This window comes from Lacerta agilis, chromosome 5 (assembly GCF_009819535.1).
Source record: "Lacerta agilis isolate rLacAgi1 chromosome 5, rLacAgi1.pri, whole genome shotgun sequence".
NCBI classification, from domain to species: Eukaryota; Metazoa; Chordata; class Lepidosauria; order Squamata; family Lacertidae; genus Lacerta; species Lacerta agilis.
In genome coordinates, this window is record NC_046316.1 from 4,396,158 (window position 1) to 4,418,352 (window position 22,195).

A 22,195-nucleotide genomic window follows, 5' to 3' on the forward strand; every position below is an offset into this window, starting at 1 on the left:
GAGGAGAACTCTGATCCTAAACCTCTGCTGCCTTGCAGGATAGCCTTAGGAGAAGAAAAGGCTAAGGAGTAAACCCTACATGAATCTGGAGTGCAGTCCCTAACATGGTTGGGTGATGCCTTGTACGCCTCCTTCCTGCAACTCCTGCAGCCAAGCTGGTACCCAACATCTTGCTCTGCTTTCCTTTGGACCCCATCAGTCAGGCTGGGATGGGGGTATTGTCACCTGGGCAGCAGGACTTCCATACACACTGCCCAAGCTTGAGCCCTGGGGAGGTCACATCGGTGCTGCTATCACAGCGGTTTGACTTCACCCCCAGGGTCTGTCTCTTGAGACACACAGATATAACAATAATATTCATCTCTTTTGGTTTTTCTAAAGGATTCTCCTACGCTATTCCATCAGGAAGAAGCATAGATCCATAGCAGGGACATCTTGCATGGTTTTAATCACTGTGTAGCGCCAAGTGGTTTTGAGGCTTTGTGTACATGAACAACATGCGTACACACAAACACCAGTAACTCAACATTCTGGCACAGCAAGAAATGGAAGCCTGGGTGAGTGCTATGCAGATAGCAGCAGGCTTAATTCTCAGTTACTGAGGTCAGCAGCCCTGATTATGTCCCTAAGTCCAGCTCTTTACTTTGTCCCACATAAGTGAGCAGAACAAAATAAAATTAAAAATTCCTTCCAGTAGCACCTTAGAGACCAACTAAGTTTGTTCTTGGTCTGAGCTTTCGTGTGCATGCACACTTCTTCAGATACACTGAAACAGAAGTCACCAGACCCTTGCTTTTTCCTGTAAGACCAATTGCAGTCGTTAACAGTCGTCAACAGGTTTTCCACACTTATCAGCCAATCTCCCATTCCCACCACCCTTCTGAGTAATACCCCTCCCCTCTCTCTCACTATAAATAAGGGTCTGGTGACTTCTGTTTCAGTGTATCTGAAGAAGTGTGCATGCACACGAAAGCTCATACCAAGAACAAACTTAGCTGGTCTCTAAGGTGCTACTGGAAGGAATCTTTTATTTTATTTTGTTTTGACTATGGCATACCAATACGGCTACCTACCTATAAGTGAGCAGGTGTGTCTCACTTCTATGGAGAAAAGCAAAGCACTGAACTGTGTTGCCCTGTGAACAGAACCTAACCCTTGCCCCTGATATCTCTATCACATGACCATGCAAAGAGCATCTTATGAGGATCCTTGTAAATTCCTTTCACATGCAAGCCACCCATCATTATTAGAATGATGGGGGGGCACGTCATGAAACTGAATGGCAGGAGACTCAGGACAAAGTAATTGTGTGCCCAACACGGAATTCGCTGATGGACTCGATTGCCACAAGATGTGGTGGTGACCAATGGCTTGGATGCCTTAAAAGGGAAAGCAGAAATACAAGGGAGAAGGTGGGTGTTCTTTTTCAGACAAAACATAAGAAGGTCAAGAGAAGCCTTCAAAGTTTTGATAAGGCAAAAAAACAACAACAACAACAACCCACCCATGTTAAGTTTCACATACTTTGTTTCTCTGTATTTAGCAGGGAACGGTCTCCATTCACAATCATGCTCACCGTACCTTTCTGAAAAGTCTGACTGCTTTTTTTCTTCTCTCTGTTGACTTCCCCGGGATGGAGGGATGCCAGCGAGAACAGTTAATTCTTTTGGCAAATCGGCAACTCCTAAACTATGTAAGAGCATCCTGTACAGGACCCCTTCTGAAGTGTCATCTTGATATTTCTGGTATAACCTGGGGGAAACATATTTAAAATAGTTAGGCCATAACATTTTCTCTCATTGTCCGTCTGTGTGGCTCCCTAGGGTTCTTTTGGTCAGGTTCCAAGAATGGTTAATCTGCCTCTGCCTGTAACAGAAAAGCTAGGCAAAGACTAGCAGTTAAGACTGAGACAACTGTCAATGGAAGGTCAGAAGATGGATGATTGCCAGTGCTAGCAACCCATAGCCCAGGGGTCAGCAAACTTTTTCAGCAAGGGACTGGGCCACTGTCCCTCAGACCTTGTCGGGGGCCGGACAATTTTATTTTTTAAAGAACAAATTCCTATGCCCCACAAATAACCCAGAGATGCATTTTAAATAAAAGCACACATTCTACTCGTGTAAAAACACGCTGATCCCCAGACCGTCCACAGGCCAGATTTAGAAGGCAGCTGGGCCGGATCCGGCCCCTGGGCCTTAGTTTGCCTACCCCTGCCATAGCCCCTGCTCTTTCCTTCTGCTTTGAGAGGCAATTCTTACCTTAGTAAACGGAGGGATACCGGTAACTTCTTGGGTTGCACTTTTTATATCTGGGATGGTCTCCTGAGTCTGAATTAATTGTCTTATAATTTGGATAAATGCTTGTTTTTAACCTTAAAAACTAGTTGACAGAGAAACATTGTGAATATTTTAAACAATGATCCAGACTACTGCCTGGATCAAAGCAGCATTTTGCTCAACACATAATTGGCAATTATTTAACTACCCTATAAACACCACACGGTTTGTATTTTGTTTATATTATTACAGCTCTGAAAATTATGTCAGAAAATAACTTTATATTTTGTTTTTATGTAAGGAAAAAAAATCCTTGGTTATTACATTTAAAAGCAGAAATTAAAGTTGAGAGTTGAGCAGAATTACAACTGAAGATAGCCTCACCATGAAGCATTGTAAGAACAAGGTACATTGGAGCCCAATTAAAACAGAAGTCCGCCTCGCAAAAGGGCCATCTACAAGTCAGTAAGAATGTTGAGTCTAGACATATGAAAAGTCAGAAAGTTATTTGTTCTTTTTTCTCATTGCCAAAAATCCTCTTTTGAAACAGGATTCAACAAACGTTCAGTCCCTCTGTCTGGTTATGAAACCTCCTGCACATGCTTTGCAGGGGTTGGACTAGATGACCCTCCGGGTCCCTTCAAATGCTACGATTCTACAATTCTATCAATTTCAGTGTATTTAGTGGAGTCACGTCAATTTGACTTATGTGAAAATGTTGCAGCGGCGTGGATCTGGAATCCATTGTCAGTTCAGCGTTTGCAAATGAATACTGCCATCCACTGTTCCATGGAGTAATCTGATTAATATTGACAAAGGCCACACAAATTAAAATCCAGATGGACAGAAATACAGACTTTCTTGAATGTGCCGGTCAGTCACTTCTCTCTGAATCCTGATAGTTTAACTTAGTTGCTGCCAAACAACATTAAATACTGGCTATGAAGTTAAAAGACAACCTAGGCACACCCAGTAATCATAATCGTCAACATATTTTATTGGTGTGTGTGTGCATGTTTGTGCATATATACATACGGAGCTTTAGCTAACTACCTGAATAAACAGGATATCATATTTTTGTGCCTAAAGTGCCCAGCACCTGGCACCAGACCTGAATTCCAAATATATGGTGTGCAGCAGGGCCATTGTAAGCGGGTGGCGCTGTGGGTTAAACCAGAGCCTAGGGTTAAACCAATCAGAAGGTTGGTGGTTTGAATCCCCGCGATGGGGTGAGCTCCCGTTGCTCGGTCTCTGCTCCTGCCAACCTAGCAGTTCAAAAGCACAAAGTGCAAGTAGATAAATAGGTACCACTCCGACGGAAAGGTAAACGCCGTTTCTGTGCGCTGCTCTGGTTTGCCAGAAGTGGCTTAGTCGTGCTGCCCACATGACCCGGAAGCTGTACACCAGCTCCCTCAGCCAATAAAGCGAGATGAGCGCCGCAACCCCAGAGTCGTCCGCGACTGGACCTAATGGTCAGGGCTCCCTTTACCTTTACCTTTTAGACTAACCATGAGCTGTAACCAAAGTTTGACACCTCGTGGTTAGTCTGGAGACAGTTTAGTTTTCGACTTAGTGCAGTATGTGAACTGTGTTTTACCTTTTCGCTTTTCAAGGAGGTCAGCCTTAATTTTTAAAAAGCAGTCTGCTACCATCGCATGATTATGGAGAACTCAAAAATGAGAGAGGGATTTTAATTTGTTTGGGTTGGTCTATAGCATTTCTACTCTCTTCTCTCCTTCTTTTCTCTGCCCAAAATATTCGTAATTCAGCAAAAACCTAACAATTGCCCTTATAGAGGCATACCACAATTTGCAGACCACAAGTCCCAGGCAGGCAGGAAAAGCATGAGGTTTTCCAAGCTCTTAGTTGGCCACCATACGTGGTCTTTGTCCATTGAAGTTTGCAGGTTCACAAATCTTGGGAACTCTCGAAAGCCTAATTCAGCGAAGAATTCCATGCTCCACACTAGTCGTCCTGCCAGCCCCTCAGCTCCCAAGGCACCTTCCTTCTCCACATCTTCCAAGTATCCTTCTCACCTTCCTCCTGTTTTATATGTCATATTGCAAATCGCTTTGGGATGCTTTATGGGAAGTGATTCATAAATGAAATCAATAGTAACAATAATCTACTTTGACCCAAACTGAAGAGCGTAAAGCTTAGTTTCCTGGCTATATGTCAGAGAGAGAGGCCGGGGTAGAACTGAATCTTTATGCTCAACTTGTAGCCACTCAAGTCAATAGAAAATGACTCAGTGAGGTAAATCGTGGCTCCAGCGTCATTAAAGGTAACATTTTCATGACTCGCACACCTCCTCCTTTGTCATATCTGTGCCAAAGACTGAGATAAACAGATGGAACAGGTAGGCTGTCTCTGGATGAGATTAAAGCTATCAGCATACAGCTCAAAACAGCGGCAGACAGGTGAGGAATTAACCAAAAAAAAAAAAAAAAACACACAACAAAAAACTGGAGATAGAATAGCAAAAAGAGCAGAACACACATCAGAGCTTTTTTTTTTCAAGTGCCCACACACAAATTAATCAAATTAATTAAGCAGAGCACTTTCCCCGACCCATTCAGAAGAAGCACCACGCCAGGTACGCCAGTCTTTGCTACCTCAGTCTCTTTCTCTCGCTCTTTGCTTTCAGGTAAGAATTTCAAGTGGTGATCAGTCCACAATTCCCTAGGCAACTGTAGGGTTAACCATAGGGCTAATCTAGGACAGTGTTTTTCAACCACTGTGTGCCGTGAGATGTTGCCTGGTGTGCCGTGGGAAAAAATGTGTTTATTTGATTCCTATTCAAGAGAATTACTTTATATATAGTCAATATAGGCACAGAGTTAAATTTTTTAACATTTTCTAATGGTGGTGTGCCTCCTGATTTTTTTCATAAAACAAGTGTGCCCTTGCCCAAAAAAGGTTGAAAAACACTGATCTAGGAGATCACCTCTGATGAGAGGAGCACTGGGTTCAGTTAGCAGCCCATCAAGAACAAAGTGCACAGCTCACTGAAATGACATTATGCCTGTGGGAACTCAGAAATGGATGGATGGATAGATAGCTACAAATGCTCCGCTGGAGCCCAACAGCAAGAACCAAAAAGTTCCAGGGCCAAAGCAAGGATGCATCGATATCAAAAGGGTTTCTACTACATGGAACACTTAGAATCATAGAATCCTAGAGTTGGAAGAGACCACAAGGGCCATCCAGTCCAACCCCCTGCCAAGCAGGAAACACCATCAAAGCATTCCTGACAGATGGCTGTCAAGCCTCCGCTTAAAGACCTCCAAAGAAGGAGACTCCACCACACTCCTTGGCAGCAAATTCCACTGTCCAACAGCTCTTACTGTCAGGAAGTTCTTCCTAATGTTGAGGTGGAATCTTCCTTCTTGTAGTTTGAATCCATTGCCCCATGTCCGCTTCTCTGGAGCAGCAGAAAACAACCTTTCACCCTCCTCTATATGACATCCTTTTATATACAGTGGTGCCCCGCTAGACGAAAATAATTCGTTCTGCGAAAATTTTCGTCTAGCGGGTTTTTCGTCTTGCGGAGCGGCAATGACAGCCGCGCTCCGCAAAACGGAAAAAAAAAGACGAAAATTTTTCGTCTTGCGAGGCAGCCCCATAGACTTTTTCGTCTTGCGGGGCAGCCTTCCGCTAGGCGAATGCCTTCGTCTAGCGAGTTTTTCGTCTTGCGAGGCATTCGTCTAGCGGGGTACCACTGTATATATCCTTTTATATATTTGAACATGGCTATCAGATCACCCCTTAACCTATGGTTGTTGTTTTCAAGTGTGCGTATGACACCGAGAAGCCAAGAAATCCAACTGCTTATGAAAGTGTTCCAGACAAAGGGAGCTAAGATGAAAATGGAAAATGGAAAGCAAACCAACAACTTACGCGATAAAATGGTCATCAGTTAACGTGGGACAGTAGAGGAGAAGGACTTTTCGGAAATTATTTCTGCTGATAATGCCGTTATTTCGAGGATCAAACGCCTGCAAGGCTTTGCTGAATTCATTCCAGTACCCTTTGATCTGCTCAGTTAGGACATCTTCTGCCTAATATGCGACCATTTTGATGAGGAAATTCAAATATTTACAAACAGTTGAATAGATAATGATGCATTTAAGTACTTGGAAAATCTTGATTTTTTGTGTTACTTACAATGTGCCACGCTTCAAGGACAGACGTTGGCTTTTTTGCCTTCTTTGACCCATTAATCATTTTTGAATCTGTCTAATTGGGTAAAAAAAAGCACTCGAATTACAACTTTTCCACCATACTATTTCCTAAATGCAGCACAAGAGCAAAGGCAACAGATTTTTGTGCTTGAAAATTAAGTATGAAGTAATACGTTTTGTAATATACTAGGAAAAAGAAAAGGGGATACAATAAATGAATGAAATAATGCCATGATTCTATGATTGGCCTCTGGTGCCCCCTCCCACCTGCTGTGCTCACAGAGAAAATGTGGATAATGGGAGCCTGAGTTTCCATGAAGCACTCAGGACTATGTTCTGGGGGCTCTCCCAACCCTTTAGAAGAAATTTTGGGGAGGCGGGTGGAGAGGAGGGGCATTGTTTTCCTTCTGCTGGGCTTAGAATGGCTCAGGCAGCAGCAGCCCCACTCCTGCATGGAGTCTGGATCTGGAATACTGTCCTTTATGCTGGCTTCCTTTGCACCAGCTTCTTGGGTATAGGATTGCTCCCTTAGTCTAAAGGACAATACTTAGAGCAGGGGTCAGCAAACTTTTTCAGCAGGGGGCCGGTCCACTGTCCCTCAGACCTTGTCGGGGGCCGGACCATATTTTGAAAAAAGAAAAGAAAAAAAGAACGCATTCCTATGCCCCACAAATAAGCCAGAGATGCATTTTAAATAAAAGCACACATTCTGCTCATGTAAAAACACCAGGTGGGCCCCACAAATAAGCCAGAGATGCATTTTAAATAAAAGCACACATTTTGCTCATGTAAAAACACCAGGCGGGCCCCACAAATAACCCAGAGATGCATTTTAAGTAAAGGGACACATTCTACTCATGTAAAAACACCAGGTGGGCCCCACAAATAACCCAGAGATGCATTATAAATAAAAGGATTCATTCTGCTCATGTAAAAACACCAGGTGGGCCCCACAAATAAGCCAGAGATGCATTTTAAATAAAAGCACACATTCTGCTCATGTGAAAACACACTGATTCCCGGACCACCCACAGGCCAGATTTAGAAGGCGATTGGGCCAGATCCGGCCCCCAGGCCTTAGTATGCCTACCCATGACTTAGACTGAGCTTTATAAGATGTGCTTTGGGGCATTAGAAGTGAAAGCTACTGTGCTGATTTGAGTCTGAAAGCATAGGGGAGCCAGTGCAGAACCCTCATGTTGTTGGAAGCCTTGTTCAGGAGATGGGCTCCACACCACACTTCCATTCTCCAGGAGCAGCTATTATTTTAAAGGGGGGGAGCACTGCAGCTGCCTCCTTGGTTTAGGAAGTGTTGGAACAAAGCAACTGAAATTTGTCTCACGCTGCATCTGATCTTCTTAAACGTTCTTGCAAAAGAAATGGTGGTGCGCCAATTCCTTTGCCAGACTTAGGGTATTGGCAAATGACTGCCTCTGCTGATCTCTTGCTCCTTGGCCACCACCAAGGGGCAAGGTGAAAACCTTCCATGTGCTACAGCCTTTCATATGTTTATCCAGATCAGGCTTCATGTGACTCAGTCTTAGAAGTGTGAAACAGTAGGAATATGTTAACTGCTTTAGAAGCAAATAACAATTCAGGAACAAGCATTTTAAACAACTTTAACTTCCTTTAAAACTAGACTTCTTTTCAATAATTTAGCTATATTCAAAGCACAAGAGTCTACTGAATCTTGTTTGACTCTCTCTCTCTCTCTCATACACAGGTCCCAGTGATAATAAACACTCAGTCTGTAATTACATTTGTAATGGCTTTTAGTCAAACACAACAAAAGACTGATGGATAAGAAAGGCTTACTAGTGATTCCTTTTCTTCAAACAGATTTAAAAATTTATTGTAGCTGAGCTGCCCAGTGTGTTCTGGGTCAATGATCTTGGTTAGTTCTTGAAAGTCATCATCACTTATTCGGAACATGATGCAATCCAAAATGCGACGGAGTTCATTTCTTGTAATTTTTCCATCCTGATTCTGGAAATGTGCAGAACGTATAAAAGAGCATTTAGCCCCATTTTACTGGACTGTGACATTAACCTCTTCCACGTCAATATCTTTAATTCTCCTGTACTGTATTTAGGAGTTACTTTCTGGTTTTAATTTTTGTTCAACTGTTGCTTCAAGTGGATAGTTTTATGCTTTTGTCCACATTCAAAACGGATTGAAAAGTAACTAATCTCTGAATTAGTAATAATAATAATAATATAATAAATTTATATTTATAACCCGCCCTTCCCAGCCAAAAACCGGGCTCAGGGCGGCTAACACTAATTAAAATCACAGCAAAACATAAAACAATCAATTTAAAATACAGATTAAAATACAAATTTTAAAATTAAAAATTAAAACTGCAGTCTCATTTTCAAATAGCCCACCAATAAAAGAATGAAGCATAAGTATCAAACAGAAACCAACCCAAAGGCCAGGTGGAACAGCTCCGTCTTGCAGGCCCTGCGGAAAGATACCAAATCCCGCAGGGCCCTGGTCTCTTGTGATAGACCGTTCCACCAAATCGGGGCCAATACTGAGAAGGCCCTGGCCCTAGTTGAGGCCAACCTAGCATCTTTGTTGCTCGGGACCTCCAAAACGTAGCAAAATTCTATGTTTTGCTAGCCAATACCACCTGAAATATATATGCCTGAATGTCATCGTTGGTAGGCTGATTTTTTTTAAAAATCACACTATTTCTTGCTCTTAATATTCTTATCATTGCATTTTTCTCAAAATGTGTACATGGGATCTTGCTAGGGCAATGTAGAAGACATTCCAGGGTATCATCTAACAGTATGAACCTAGACAAGTTGCTCAAAAGCAAGTACCAATGGGCCAATGAAAATATTTTTGATGAGCAAATCATGCCGTCATAGGCCACTCAAATAAGAGGATGTAGAACAAGTACACTAAATGGATGCCACACACACTACAGCTTACTATTGACAAAACTACAACACACTATAAACTGTTGAAACAAATGTGAAAATATGCTAAGAAATGAATGTTTAGCAACTGATATATAACATTGCTTGTCCAAATTAACCAACAGACAGGACTGAATTTGTGCCTAGGGTTCAGTAGGGCGAGTCCCAGCATCTGTTTTCAATCCAAGGGCTCACTCCAGCATCTTTCTTCCTAAAAATTAAGCACCGCTGACAGTTTAGAGGTGTTAATTTCATGAAACTCTCTTGGTGGAAATAAGGGTATATAACAATGCACAGGAAATCATGTACAAGGGTGGCGTGGGAACCATAAAATGCCTGTGTACTCATTTAGATACAATTCCCTTAATCACAACTTCCTCCTGTTTCCCCCCCCTCATCAATGCTCAGCTTGGAACACAAGCTGGCTGGTTGCAACAGGAAGACGGCAGCACAGGGTTGGTGATACAGTAGGCTATGAAGCAACTTGATCATGGGCAGACTTCCTCCTTTATTTCATCTGAAAGCACAGATAGGCTGCTGTTGCCAGTTCACCTGCATCCTGTGCTTAGCACAGTAACCTGTTCTGCTGGGGTTTGGAGTCTGCAAGGGAAGTGCAAAGGACTATCAGGGGCCAAGCAGATCAGGACCATGGGCAGCTCCCATTGGGTCCTGGCAGCTGAATGAGAGAAGCTGCTTTCTCAACCAGGGACCAGAGTCATCAGAGGGCTTAATAATCCCGGCACGGCCTCTGGTTCCTGTAGCTCTGACCTACTGTAAGAGCCGTGGCAACATTTAGCTTATTCTGCAGTTGCAGAATGCTCCTGTGCGGTTGCGGATCTGGAGAGAATGCAGGGAAGTCCTCTTCTGGTTCTGAGACAGGTGGGAGAGTCACATCCTCAGGCTGGGACTGTGTAGGAGATGCTAAGAGTTCCCCCTAAATTGGAGCATTTGTGTTGACACATTCCTCTAGACCCGAGGCCTTCTAGCGCAAACAGGGGACCCTGAGGCAGGGGGGCTACCATGGCGCATGTGTGGCTGTGGGGGAAATGTTGTGATGCGGCCAAGGGTGGAGAGAGCTGGAGGCAAATGCTTTCAAGTCCTTTCGTGCTCCGGGGCTGCATCTGGGAAAGGAGGAAATGAAATTCCCACCCACCAACCCTCTCTACGGTGCTGGAGGAGACTCTTGAGAGTCCCATGGACTGCAAGAAGATCAAACCTATCCATTCTCAAAGAAATCAGCCCTGAGTGCTCACTAGAAGGACAGATCCTGAAGTTGAGGCTCCAGTACTTTGGCCACCTCATGAGAAGAGAAGACTCCCTGGAAAAGACCCTGATGTTGGGAAAGATGGAGGGCACAAGGAGAAGGGGACGACAGCGGATGAGATGGTTGGACAGTGTTCTCAAAGCTACCAACATCAGTTTGGCCAAACTGCGAGAGGCAGTGAAGGATAGGCCTGCCTGGCGTGCTCTGGTCCATGGGGTCACGAAGAGTCGGACAAGACTGAACGACTGAACAACAACAACAAAACCCTCTCTACAATCAGGGCCGTCTTAAAGGGATCAGCTGCCCTGGCGCGACGATCCCTCGGCGCCCCCGGTGGGCCGCCTCTCCACCCACCTCCCTCCCGCGCTGGCCGCCCCTCGGGAGGGGGGGTGGGCGAGCGGGAGATGAGGGGCGTGGCGCTGCAAGCCGGCCGCCCTCCAGAGCCCCAGCTGGAGCACTGGGAAGAGCGCGCAAAGCCCTGCACCACTCCAGCGCCACACCCCTCATCCTCCGAGGGGTGGCCAGCGCGGGAGGGGGGTGGGCGAGCGGGGGATGAGGGGGGTGGCGCTGGAGCGGCGCGGGGCTTTGCGCGCCCTTCCCAGCGCTCCAGCTGGGGCTCCGGAGGGCAGCCGGCTTGCAGCTTGCCTGCCAGCGTGCGAGCGCCCGCCCACCCGCGCATGGGGGCGGGCGCGGGTTGGGGCGCCTAGTATGCCGGCGGCCTCGTGGGGGCGCCCCTGGGGGGCCTGGCACCCTGGTGCACCGCGCCACCCAGCCCCTATGATGAGACTGCCCTGTCTACAATGCTGCTTCGTAGGAAACAGGGAGGAAACTGATCTCATTGTCTCTGCCCAGTTGTGGCTCCAACACTACTCTCCCAGTGGCTGTTTTGCCTCCCCTGCTCCATTCAGATGCTTGGAACGATGCTAGTACTTGATAAACCACTTTCCATTTGGTTTTTCTTTCCTGCAGAGAGCCAAAGTGACTGTAACAATAACAGCAAACAAATTTATTCATAGTTAAGTTTTAATATATTTATTTTCTAACCAATGGTTCTAACCCATTCGTGTGCTTTAAAACCATTTCCCGCAGAGGCTGATGTTATTGCCTTAGTTTGCCTTCTATTTTGTTTCGACTATGGCAGACCAGCACGGCTACCCACCTGTAACTGCGTTTATGCTAGAGTGAATCTAGCACAGGCAAACTCAGCCCTCCAGATGTTTTGGGACTACAACTCCCAACCTCCCTAACAGGACCACTGGTCAGGGATGATGGGAGTTGTAGTCCCAAAACACCTGGAGGGCCGAGTTTGCCTATGCCTGATCTAGCAGATATGTGGTTGATCTCTGACACTAACGCAGCTGCAAGCAGCCAATCGCTTCCTCTGAACTTCTACACTTGCCCAGAAATCAAAAAGATGTACTGGCTAGATCACTTCCTGAGAAATATAATATAACCTTACAGACTTCACCTTTGAACTAAAACACCTGAAAGTGGTTCACACTAGCCAGAGACCGCTTCCCCACTGAGACACACATATGCACTGGACTGCCTTATGAGGGAGTCACTAGGTTTGTGGACAGACAGCGTTCCTGCTGGCAACATTTACGTGAACTGATGCCTCCACTTTGGGGCTGTCTGCATCGCTGCTGCAATCTGCAGTGCAGACTATCTCTGTGTGAGGGACCACCAGCTAGCATGATCAAACCCTAAATTTCCTGCAGCCAACATTTTTTTTTAAAAAAATCTCAAATATCTCGTCTCCAAATAATTTTCTTCATTAAAGCCTTTAGCTCTCTGCAATTTCAGTGGGATTTTAATCTCTTGCTTAAAATACTATGCGCTACCATTATCCACTGTGGTATGTGAAACTGCGAGTTCTACTTTGTAAATTGTTGGGAGAATTCTCTCTTTTGTGAGGGATTTACTGCACAATTGATGTCGCCAGAGCTGGTGCAAAAAGAGACAGAAATTGCTATGTAAGTCAAGAATTGCAATCTAGCGTTTATATACAAATCTGTAATAAACATGCCACTAGGAATTCAGAAGATATGCCTACTGCTCATTTAGCTGCTGCCATCTACACTATGAAAGCTTTAATTTGCTCTCTAGTTTATTATTTGCTTAGCAAATGCAAAGATATGACCCACACAATTTTTAAGACCTGCCTGCGACAAATAAAAAAGAATACAAAGTTGTATCTAGCCACCTCTATTTTTGTGTTACCTCTTTCTTAAAAACCAATTGCATTTCCCCTCAAATTGCACTGGCCAGACTTGGCATGGCGCGCATTATGAAATGCCGTACCAATCACTGGATGTGTGGTTTAAAATGTAACCTTGCAATCCTGCTTCTAGTTACACCTTGCACAAAAGCCCCTTGAAGTCCCATCGCTCTTACCTGCCCATAAATGAAGGCAGGCTTGAACTCGATTTGTGTGCCTATCTTAATTCAGAGTAAGCACACAGTTTCCTAAAGAGTTATCTCTGGGTTATCCTCGCCAAACGGGAATCAAGTGGTGAATGTGTTAATGGGGAAATGCCGTCAGGTGTGTCTGTGCGTGGACAGTACAGCCTCCAAGCTTTCAGCTCAATTCTCCATTCTCTAACAGAAACTTTCAAATGCTTCAGACTTCAAACACACTGATCTACCTAAGCCAGATCAAAACAAATCTGTGGGATTAGCTATGTTTACTCAACGAACAGGAAATTGGGGGAATGATAGAGGATAATGGAGAGCAAGCCGAATCTTGTATAGGAACTGTCCCCAGATATTTCAAACAGGGCTGGGTAAAATTCACACAGAAACCCCTTTGTGGGAGCATTCCTCTCCCATGAAGGTGGGGAGGGACAATAGCAACAATTTTTGTGGGTAGCTGCAAGGATGGCCCTTGTGGTCTCTTCCAACTCTATGATTCTAAGGTAGCAGGAGGCAGGCACTAATATTTTGACAAGGTGTTCAAGGATTTATTCCCCCCCCCCCCTTAACACTCTCTTTAACAAAAGCAGAATCATTCCGAATACTGAATACCGGCTGAGCTATACTCTGCATCCTGGGTGGGGTGCCCTTTTAAAATGTGGACCAGCATGGCCCTGGGAAGGAAGGGGCAGCCATCTCTACAAATCCTCAGTCAACTTGTTGAAATTTAAGTAACCGCAACCCTCCAACACACTTTCATATCCCTACCTGAAAGTATTTCACCTGATCCCAAAGATTTACACAAGCGTTCAGGTTTTCAACCTATCCCAAAAGCACTGAAAAGTTCCCCCTGTGGATTTTCAGCTTGACTTTTTAAAAAATCAAGTCTGAAGCCTTTTTATTCACAGACATTACACCAGCTTCTCAAAAATCTGTTTCTAACTTCCAGTGATCTGGCTGATCACTTTATAGCAGGCACATCCAACAGGTAGATCGTGATCTACTGGTAGATCACTGGACATCTGTGGTAGAACACTGGTAGATCACTGGCTCCCCCCAAAGAAGCTCAACAACTTTGGCTCCCCTAAAAAGTGATCAACATTTTAGCCCTTCACCCCCCCCAAAAAAACCCAGGGCATTCCTCCCGCCTCAGAAAAGCTCAACAACTCTGACATGAACCCCTAAAAAATGGGCCTTGCTCCTTCCTAAAAAAAAGCTTAACTCTGACCTGAACCCCCCAAAAGGGGGTAGATCACTGCCAGATTTTAACTCTGTGAGTAGATCACAGTCTCTTCAGAGTTGGCCACCCCTGCTTTATAGAATAGACTCTCTGGGGAGGTGGAAGACTCTCTTTCCTTGGAGCTTTTTAAGCTGAGGTTGGATGGCTCTCAGCGATGTATGGTCAAGTTGAGGTTCCTGCATTACAGAGGGTTGGACTAGATGACCCTTGGGTCCCTTCCAACTCCACAATTCCTTGACTCTGTGATTCTATGATTAAGTTCTATGTAATGTAAATTATTTAACAAAAATCAGACAACTTTAAATGTAGCATATGAGACCGCCCGTGCTTTGGTTCTTTCTGTTTCACACTGAAGTATGAGGACCCCTCTCATTCTGGGCTTATTAGTAGTATAAATTTATTTACATCCCATCTGACTTTCCTGACAGGGACTCAAAGCGACTTACAGGTGAAATAAGAACAGCTAAATACACAGGGCAGGGGGAATTATTAAAAAAAACAATTAAACATTAATATACAGATGTGAATGGTACAGTATATTAAAACTATACAGATAATTACAATGAAAACAGCACAGCCGGCTCTTTCATTACAAGCCCTCAGTTCCCAAAAGCCTGTTGGAACAGGAAGGTCTTCACCAGCTGGCATAAGGACAAGGAGGGAGCCAGTCTGGCTTCTCCGGGGAGGGCCTTCCAGAGTCTGGGTCCCTGCCATGTGTGCCTATGGGGGAAGCAGGGCCAAGAAAAGGGCCCCTCCTGAAGGTCTCAGAAACTGGATAGGTTCATATGAGGGGGAAATGATCTTTCAGATAGCTTGGGCCTAATCCCAGGGTCTCCCAGAATTTCTGACTACGGACCTACTGCTGCATGGGTTATTATTACACATAATAATGCATCGCTGTGAGGCAAACCTGGTGCAGCTAAATTCTTGAGATGGAAATTAAAGATATATGAAGGGCCTCCCAGGGGGGAGCAAAGAAAAGATAGGTAGCATTCATAAGCAACCGCTCTCACTCTGTCCAGCATAAGGAAGGCCTTCTTCAGAGATAAATAAGCATCTTGAATATGTCCGTGCAGCTTTAAGAGAATACGGTCACTCGACACATCTTGGTCCAACTTTCTTATTCTGTAAGAAGAAGACGACAGCGACTTGAATTCACTCCTCAAAAGGAGAACAAAGGGGGCATGTTAGGTGTTGAGACGATGTCTTAGGTAGCCATGTGTCTTAAAGCTCTGCTCTTGGGACTACAACTCCCATCATCCCTGGTTCTGTTAGCTAGGGATGATGGTAATTGTAGTCCAGAAACAGCTGGAGGGCCAAGTTTGGCCATCACTGTAACCAGTATCTTGATCTATATCTAGGCCGTGTAGTGGAATAATGCTTTCGGGGACAATTGAGCCAGGAGTCCAAGTGCTGTGTCTGAGAGTGGGAGCCAGAACAGGGCTGTGTGAAGAGATTCTTGTCTGTCCTGAAATTGTCTCACACTCAGCTTTGTTGGGAGTCCACAAATTCTAGTGTTATGAAAATGGAAACAACTTTTCTCTGTTGATTCTTTCCATACAGTTCAGAATTTTATACACTTTTATAATGTTGCTTATCTACCTTTTTTTCTACACTAAAACCCCCAAATGCTGCAACCTTCCCCCACGGGGCAGTTTCTCTATCCCCTTGATCATTTTGGTTGCCCTTTTCTGAAGATTTGCCAGTCCTACCACATTCTTTTTGAGGTGACAGTATTCCCAATGTGGCCATGAATAAGTTTTATTTTTATTTCTTTATTGGCTTGTTACTTTTGATTTTGTTCTCTACTTCTTGTATATTAAGTCTAGATGATTATATAGTAATACAGAATTATTAATTATTAATACTGAATTTATCCTAAGTATAGTGAATTGTTTTTGTTCCCTTGTTCAAATGTATTTTATGTTCTGTATGTATGTATGGTTTATGTAACAAGCTGTTTTTCAAATGTTATGTATTTTTATCGTAAGCTGATAGCTTGCTGTGGACTACTTTGGTCACAGCTGTGGAAAAAAAAATCATATAAATAACTAAAGATATTAAATGTCTACAGTAAGCTTATGCAACTGCATGAAAGCTAGGAAAAGGGTCTCCAAAACCCAGCCTCCGGGTGACAACCATATACTGCAAAGCAGTGGTTTTCAAACTGTGTGAGGTTCTTGAGAAGCTTACTAGAGGTTCCTCAATGAAAGATCAGTAATGGTGGGCACATTCCCCTTTAACATGACTATGATGGCTGGGGCTGGTGAAAGTTAAGTGTCCAAAAATTCTCGGGGGTGGGCACATTAGAGAAGGTAGGACAACTTGATTAGGATCAACCTTTGCTGATATTTCCCTGCAATAGGCAGATGCAGGAGAGTGTTGAGTGTTTTCCAGATCATACTACCAGTTCACACAAAGTAACCCAGGACCCACAATCCTAAAAACGCACAGGGATTCCATAAAAACATGGGGGTAAGCAAGCCAGCGACAGTAGAAAGTCTTAAAACCACTGCAGCAAATTATTTGAGGAACAGGGTTCCACATTATTTCTTGGACCTCTTGAGACATTGGTAAACACCTCCTATGAAGTTTTAAGTGTTATGTATGTCTAAAATGGTCTAAACCACAGAGCCTAGGGCTTACCGATCAGGTCAGCAGTTTGAATCCCCGCGATGGGGTGAGCTCCCGTTGCTTGGTTCCAGCTCCTGCCCACCTAGCAGTTTGAAAGCACGTCAAAGTGCAAGTAGATAAATAGGTACCACTGCAGCGGAAAGGTAAATGGTGTTTCCGTGTGCCGCTCTGGCTGGCCAGAAGCGGCTTAGTCATGCTGGTCACATGACCCGGAAGCTGTACGCCGGCTCCCTCGGCCAGTAAAGTGAGATGAATGTGCAACCCCAGAGTCGCCCATGACTGGACCTAACGGTCAGGGGTACCTTTACCTTTGCTACCAACATGAGTCTGACCAAACTGCGGGAGGCAGTGGAAGACAGGAGTGCCTGGCGTGCTCTGGTCCATGGAGTCACAAAGAGTCGGACACAACTAAACGACTAAACAACAACAACGTCTAAAATATTTAATGGAATGAACATAAGTATCACATAGTTATGCTTGTGATGGAGCCAGGATTTGCTGTGGCCTATTTTCAAGTGTATCCTCCATGGCAAACACAAGGTTGGTACCCCAGCAGAACTCTGGGCTAAGAACAAAAAATGGAACTCCTCCCTTACCTGTGGTGTTTCCTCGTAGGAGCTGCCAGGCCTGTATCAAATGTCATGGGGTCTTGAAACCTGTCTAAAAATTTCTCCCATGCCATATTTTTGGAAATTTTTATTCCAAACCTGGTAAATTAAAAAAAATGCACATACGTTTAAAACTGTATTGTATCAATAAGATTACATGAAAATTATCAAAACTGAGTTGTGAATCTGGACAGAATCTGTCATCTGAGTCTACACTGTCCTATGTAGTGGTGGGGCCCTGAGACAGTAGAATAGGTTTTACTACAGTATGCATGTGAACTTTTGATAACTGAACAAGGTTATCTTATTTTAGCAAGGGCTACAGTTGCTACACCAGTCAATGCTGACGAATGGCTCTTCATTCCATGGATGGCACCTTGGGATCCAAAATATAAGCTGGATCTAACAGAAACTCAAGCTATGAAACTGTTATTTAAGGAGCAAAGGGCAACACAGTCCAGAATCAGTGATATCCCTAAACCATCAACTAACAGTAGCTTCAGCTACCTGGAATAAGTTTCCATTTATTAGCCTGGGCTCCAGTTCATCACCTCTAATCTTCTGATTCTGGTGTAAAACATCACAGACAACTTTGCCCAGTAGTTTCATGTAGGCATTGAATAGTACAGAAAACAAGATAGAACCCTTTGGAATACCATTGCACCAAACTCAAGTACCCCAGGACCACCTTCCCACTAGGGAGGAACAGAATCACAAATATGGCAAATAGGGTGCCTCCTTATTTTCATCCCTAGGGGATGCGGGTGGCACTGTGGGTTAAACCACTGTGCCGCTTGGGCTTGCCAATCGAAAGGTCGGCGGTTCGAATCCCTGCGACGGGCTGATCACCCGTTGTTCGGTCCCTGCTCCTGCCAACCTAGCAGTTCGAAAGCACATCAAAGTGCAAGTAGAAAAATAGGTACCACTCCGGCGGGAAGGTAAACAGCATTTCCGTGCGCTGCTCTGGTTTCGCCAGAAACGGCTTAGTCATGCTGGCCACATGACCTGAAAAAACTGTCTGCAGAAGCGGACAAATGCCGGCTCCCTCGGCCTTTAAAGCGAGATGAGCGCAGCAACCCCAGAGTCGTTCGCGACTGGACTTAATTGTCAGGGGTCCCTTTACCTTTATTTTCATCCCAGGCAGGCAATCTAGAAGATACCATGTTTGAGATCCAGGAGAAGCAACAGCATTGTACTACCCCATCACTAACCCTTCTCACGTCCAACAAGGCAACCAAGCAGTAGATTGAAATGGGGTTAGAGAATTTGTTCCATCGCCTGGGGTCAGAAATTGTGCAGCCACTCAAGCACCTTGCCCCCCCCCCAAAGGGAAAGTCCTCAATTGCTCAAGAGCTGTTATAGTTATTTGGTCCAAAACATATTTTAAAGTGTGGATTCATAACTACGGTGGCTGGGACCACTCGCTCTAATAGAGAGGACCAATAAGCTGAGGATACTCAACACCAAATCTGAGACTACCTCTACCAGCTCAAGCTAAAAGACCATTGGGCAGCTTTGGTGGATAGTACACCAACAGAATCGCTGTACTTTATCCATACCTGCCTCCAGGAACAAAACACTCTAGGCCTGAGCTATGAGGGTCTGGTGACAAACATGGACTTGCATTAATATACTTATGGCTAAATTAATGGCAATCAACCTTAGATGGATGTGGCCTGTGAACTGCAAAAAAAAGTTTTATTTTCTGTAGTGTTTGCTCTCTTTTCTGTGGTTATTTCATTTCAGAAATCAAGGGTAAGCAGATCTCAGTGGCAAAATTAAGGAGAGGCAATGGGCAAGGGAGAACTTTACATGGTAATCAATACCATTCTAAGAAATATTCTCCAGCAGAACATGAGCTGATCATATACAATTCAAGATTTTATACCATTAAAATGTCTAAAAAAAGAGACATCCATAAAACGTTCATGCATAACTATTACATTCATGTAATAAATATTACAAATGTTTCCCTACCACCTCGTGTAAAATGGGAGGAATATTTAAAAGTAGGTCCCAATATGTTGAGCACCCTCAGAGCAGAGGGCAAAATTCATTTTAAATCTTTTCAACAGGATTAACTTTTATTCTTGAAAAAGCCAGAGGATGGTCTTTGTCACTGAATTCACAGCTCTGGGATTGCATTATCTGAGCTGTATCACCTGAAATATCAGTTGCAGACTAGGACACCTCTGTTTATAGCATCATTAAAATGACACTGTGTTTCCCCATGCTTAGAAGGAGAAAAGGTTCCCCCTGGAAAACTGTAAGCAGAGATTGTCACAATTATGTGGATGCATTTAAGGGCAAAAAAAATTGAAGTGACAGAACAGTAGCAGCAATATCTTCTGCAAAGAAGTAATTGATCCTCACTACAGTTGGTAGTGAATTACTCCAAGTCATTTATGATTTATTTGGTGAATGTGCAATGTAATAAGGTCATGGCAGATTCAGACTCTCTCCCTCAGCACACACTAGTATGAAATGTTTATTAGCGGTGAGGCATTTAAACTTCAAAGGAGCACATAATGAATTGTGCACTGGTTTCCACAGCTCATTCTTTTCTTCTACTTCACAGAATTCAATTTCACTAGAATTCCATCCAAATGGACACGTTGTGTCTTACTATTTTATTTCATTTGTTTCATGTTTGTATTTCCAAATAGCAGTAATATGTTATTTTTATACACACACAAACACACACACACACACACACACACACAAATGTATATGTAAAGACTTATAGCCTCAGTGAAGCCCTCAAAATGGCTTATAAGATAAGACCTAGTGGTGCAGCAGTAAAACTGCCAGCACATTTGGAAAGCTAAGAAGGGTTTCAGATTGGATTGGGGACAGCTTGTTGAGATTCCTGCATTGCAGGGGGTTGGACTAGATGACCCTCGGGGTCCCTTCCAACTCTACAATTCTGGGATGCTATGAAAATCCCATTCATGGCCTCCCTTCTGGTTCTTCAAGCTCCTTTCTTCAGTAATGTCAAAATGACATAAATAACTGGATGGAGTTAACTAATTGGGGGCATTTACTGTTCTACTGATGTGGCAGGGATAGCCAACCATGGAAGGTCCTGTAAACTGGACCTCAGGTTCTACACAGCAAAATCTACGAAATACATCACCAGATCAAACAAGCAGCATTATGAAAACAACATGTCAAAAGGATGAAATAGGGTTTTGTTGGTAGAATATATCCAAAGGAAAAACAGGCTAACACTTACCTGTTCATTAGCTCTTGAAAAACATCACTTTGTATTGGAAATATAAAGGTACTAAGGACTGATTTTAAATATTCCAGAGTAACAAATCCACTCCGTCCAACATCAAATGCTCTGAAGGCTTTCACAATGTCCTCATAGACTACACGCAGCTGTAAAGAATACAATTTATAGTGTTTCCCTCCTAAGATTTTTTTTTAGGCAGTAGTAGTTTACAAGACCCACAACCTCCCGGAAATGATCACAAAGCTTGTGCTGCAGGCTGCGTTCATCAAATGTTTAATTGAGAACCTCAATGACCGCAGTCTTCTTCCTCACATAGGTTCAAGTGGCAAGGCAGATGAACTCCAGAAGTGGAAGAATCTTCTCTTATTACAATTTATTCAGTGTTCATGAAGCAAATCGCATAGACAACCAGCCAGCTGAAGCTATCAACGCCACAACTGGGATTATTAAAACACGCCATTGGAATTAGAAAATGATTGGAAAGTGTTGACGTACGCAGTGATCAGGACAGCATCTATATATATAAAAATGTTCCCATTGCGTGTACGCCGGAAACCTCTTTTCTCCGTAACCGCTGCACCAAACAGCATCAAATTAGGACAAAGCGTAACTTGACCATCAAGTAAGGATCTGGCATAATATTTTTTTTAAAAAAAACCACACCTGTCATACCTAAAATAAAGGATAAAGGGGGGGAAGTGGCGCGCCTATTATACCTCACCAGCAAAAGGAATGAAGACTCCAACAGCATCCAATAGAAAGGCGGATTGCCTGTCGATATCATCAGACCTGGCCAGAGCAACAATGCCTGTGCCCTCACCTAAAATGGCCGCCGCAGCTTCGCATGCGCCGAGAAAAAAAAAAAAAAACCACGGAGCAGGAGGCATGCCTGAGAGGTTGCAGAGTAAGACCAGCTCTGAGGGGATTGTGTCGCTGGGGTGCGTGATTTTGGGACTGGGTAATTTTGGGACTGGGGTGGGGGAGAATGCTCTTTAAGGTCGCCAGTGCCCTCACTTAAAATGGCCGCTGCAGCTTTGCATGTAAAAGGCATCTCTGGGTTATTTGTGGGGCATAGGAATTAGTTCATTCCCCCCCCCCCAAAATATAGTCCGGCCTACCACATGGTCTGAGGGAAAGTGGACCGGCCCACAGCTGAAAAAGGTTGCTGACCCCTGCTCTAAAGGTACAGGGAAGAATGAAAACAGGAGCTTCCAGAATACTCTCAGGGTCAGGAGAATTTTAAAAAGGAAAAAAAAGAAAGAAAAAACCCACAGCAACGCGTGGCCGGGCCAGCTAGTACTGTATAAATACTTGAGACCATTATGGGTGAATGAGCACACAGAAATGATAAGAAATGGCAGAAGTCGTCTAAACACATATTTTCTCCCTTCTAAGGCTTTTGCTAT

General features: G+C 44.0%; 1 protein-coding gene across 1 annotated transcript in view; it reads right to left on the reverse strand.

The window, feature by feature from the left end:
• EFCAB6 (EF-hand calcium binding domain 6) overlaps window positions 1-22,195 on the reverse strand; it is a 122,836-nt gene that overhangs the window by 65,458 nt on the left and 35,183 nt on the right. Inside the window, exons 8-14 of the mRNA XM_033148320.1 lie at window positions 20,787-20,935; window positions 17,540-17,650; window positions 15,323-15,434; window positions 8,276-8,446; window positions 6,444-6,515; window positions 6,177-6,337; window positions 1,582-1,752 (exon numbers count right to left, since the gene is read on the reverse strand). Of these exons, the coding sequence (XP_033004211.1) occupies window positions 1,582-1,752; window positions 6,177-6,337; window positions 6,444-6,515; window positions 8,276-8,446; window positions 15,323-15,434; window positions 17,540-17,650; window positions 20,787-20,935 (947 nt within the window). The remainder of the gene's footprint in view (window positions 1-1,581; window positions 1,753-6,176; window positions 6,338-6,443; window positions 6,516-8,275; window positions 8,447-15,322; window positions 15,435-17,539; window positions 17,651-20,786; window positions 20,936-22,195) is intronic.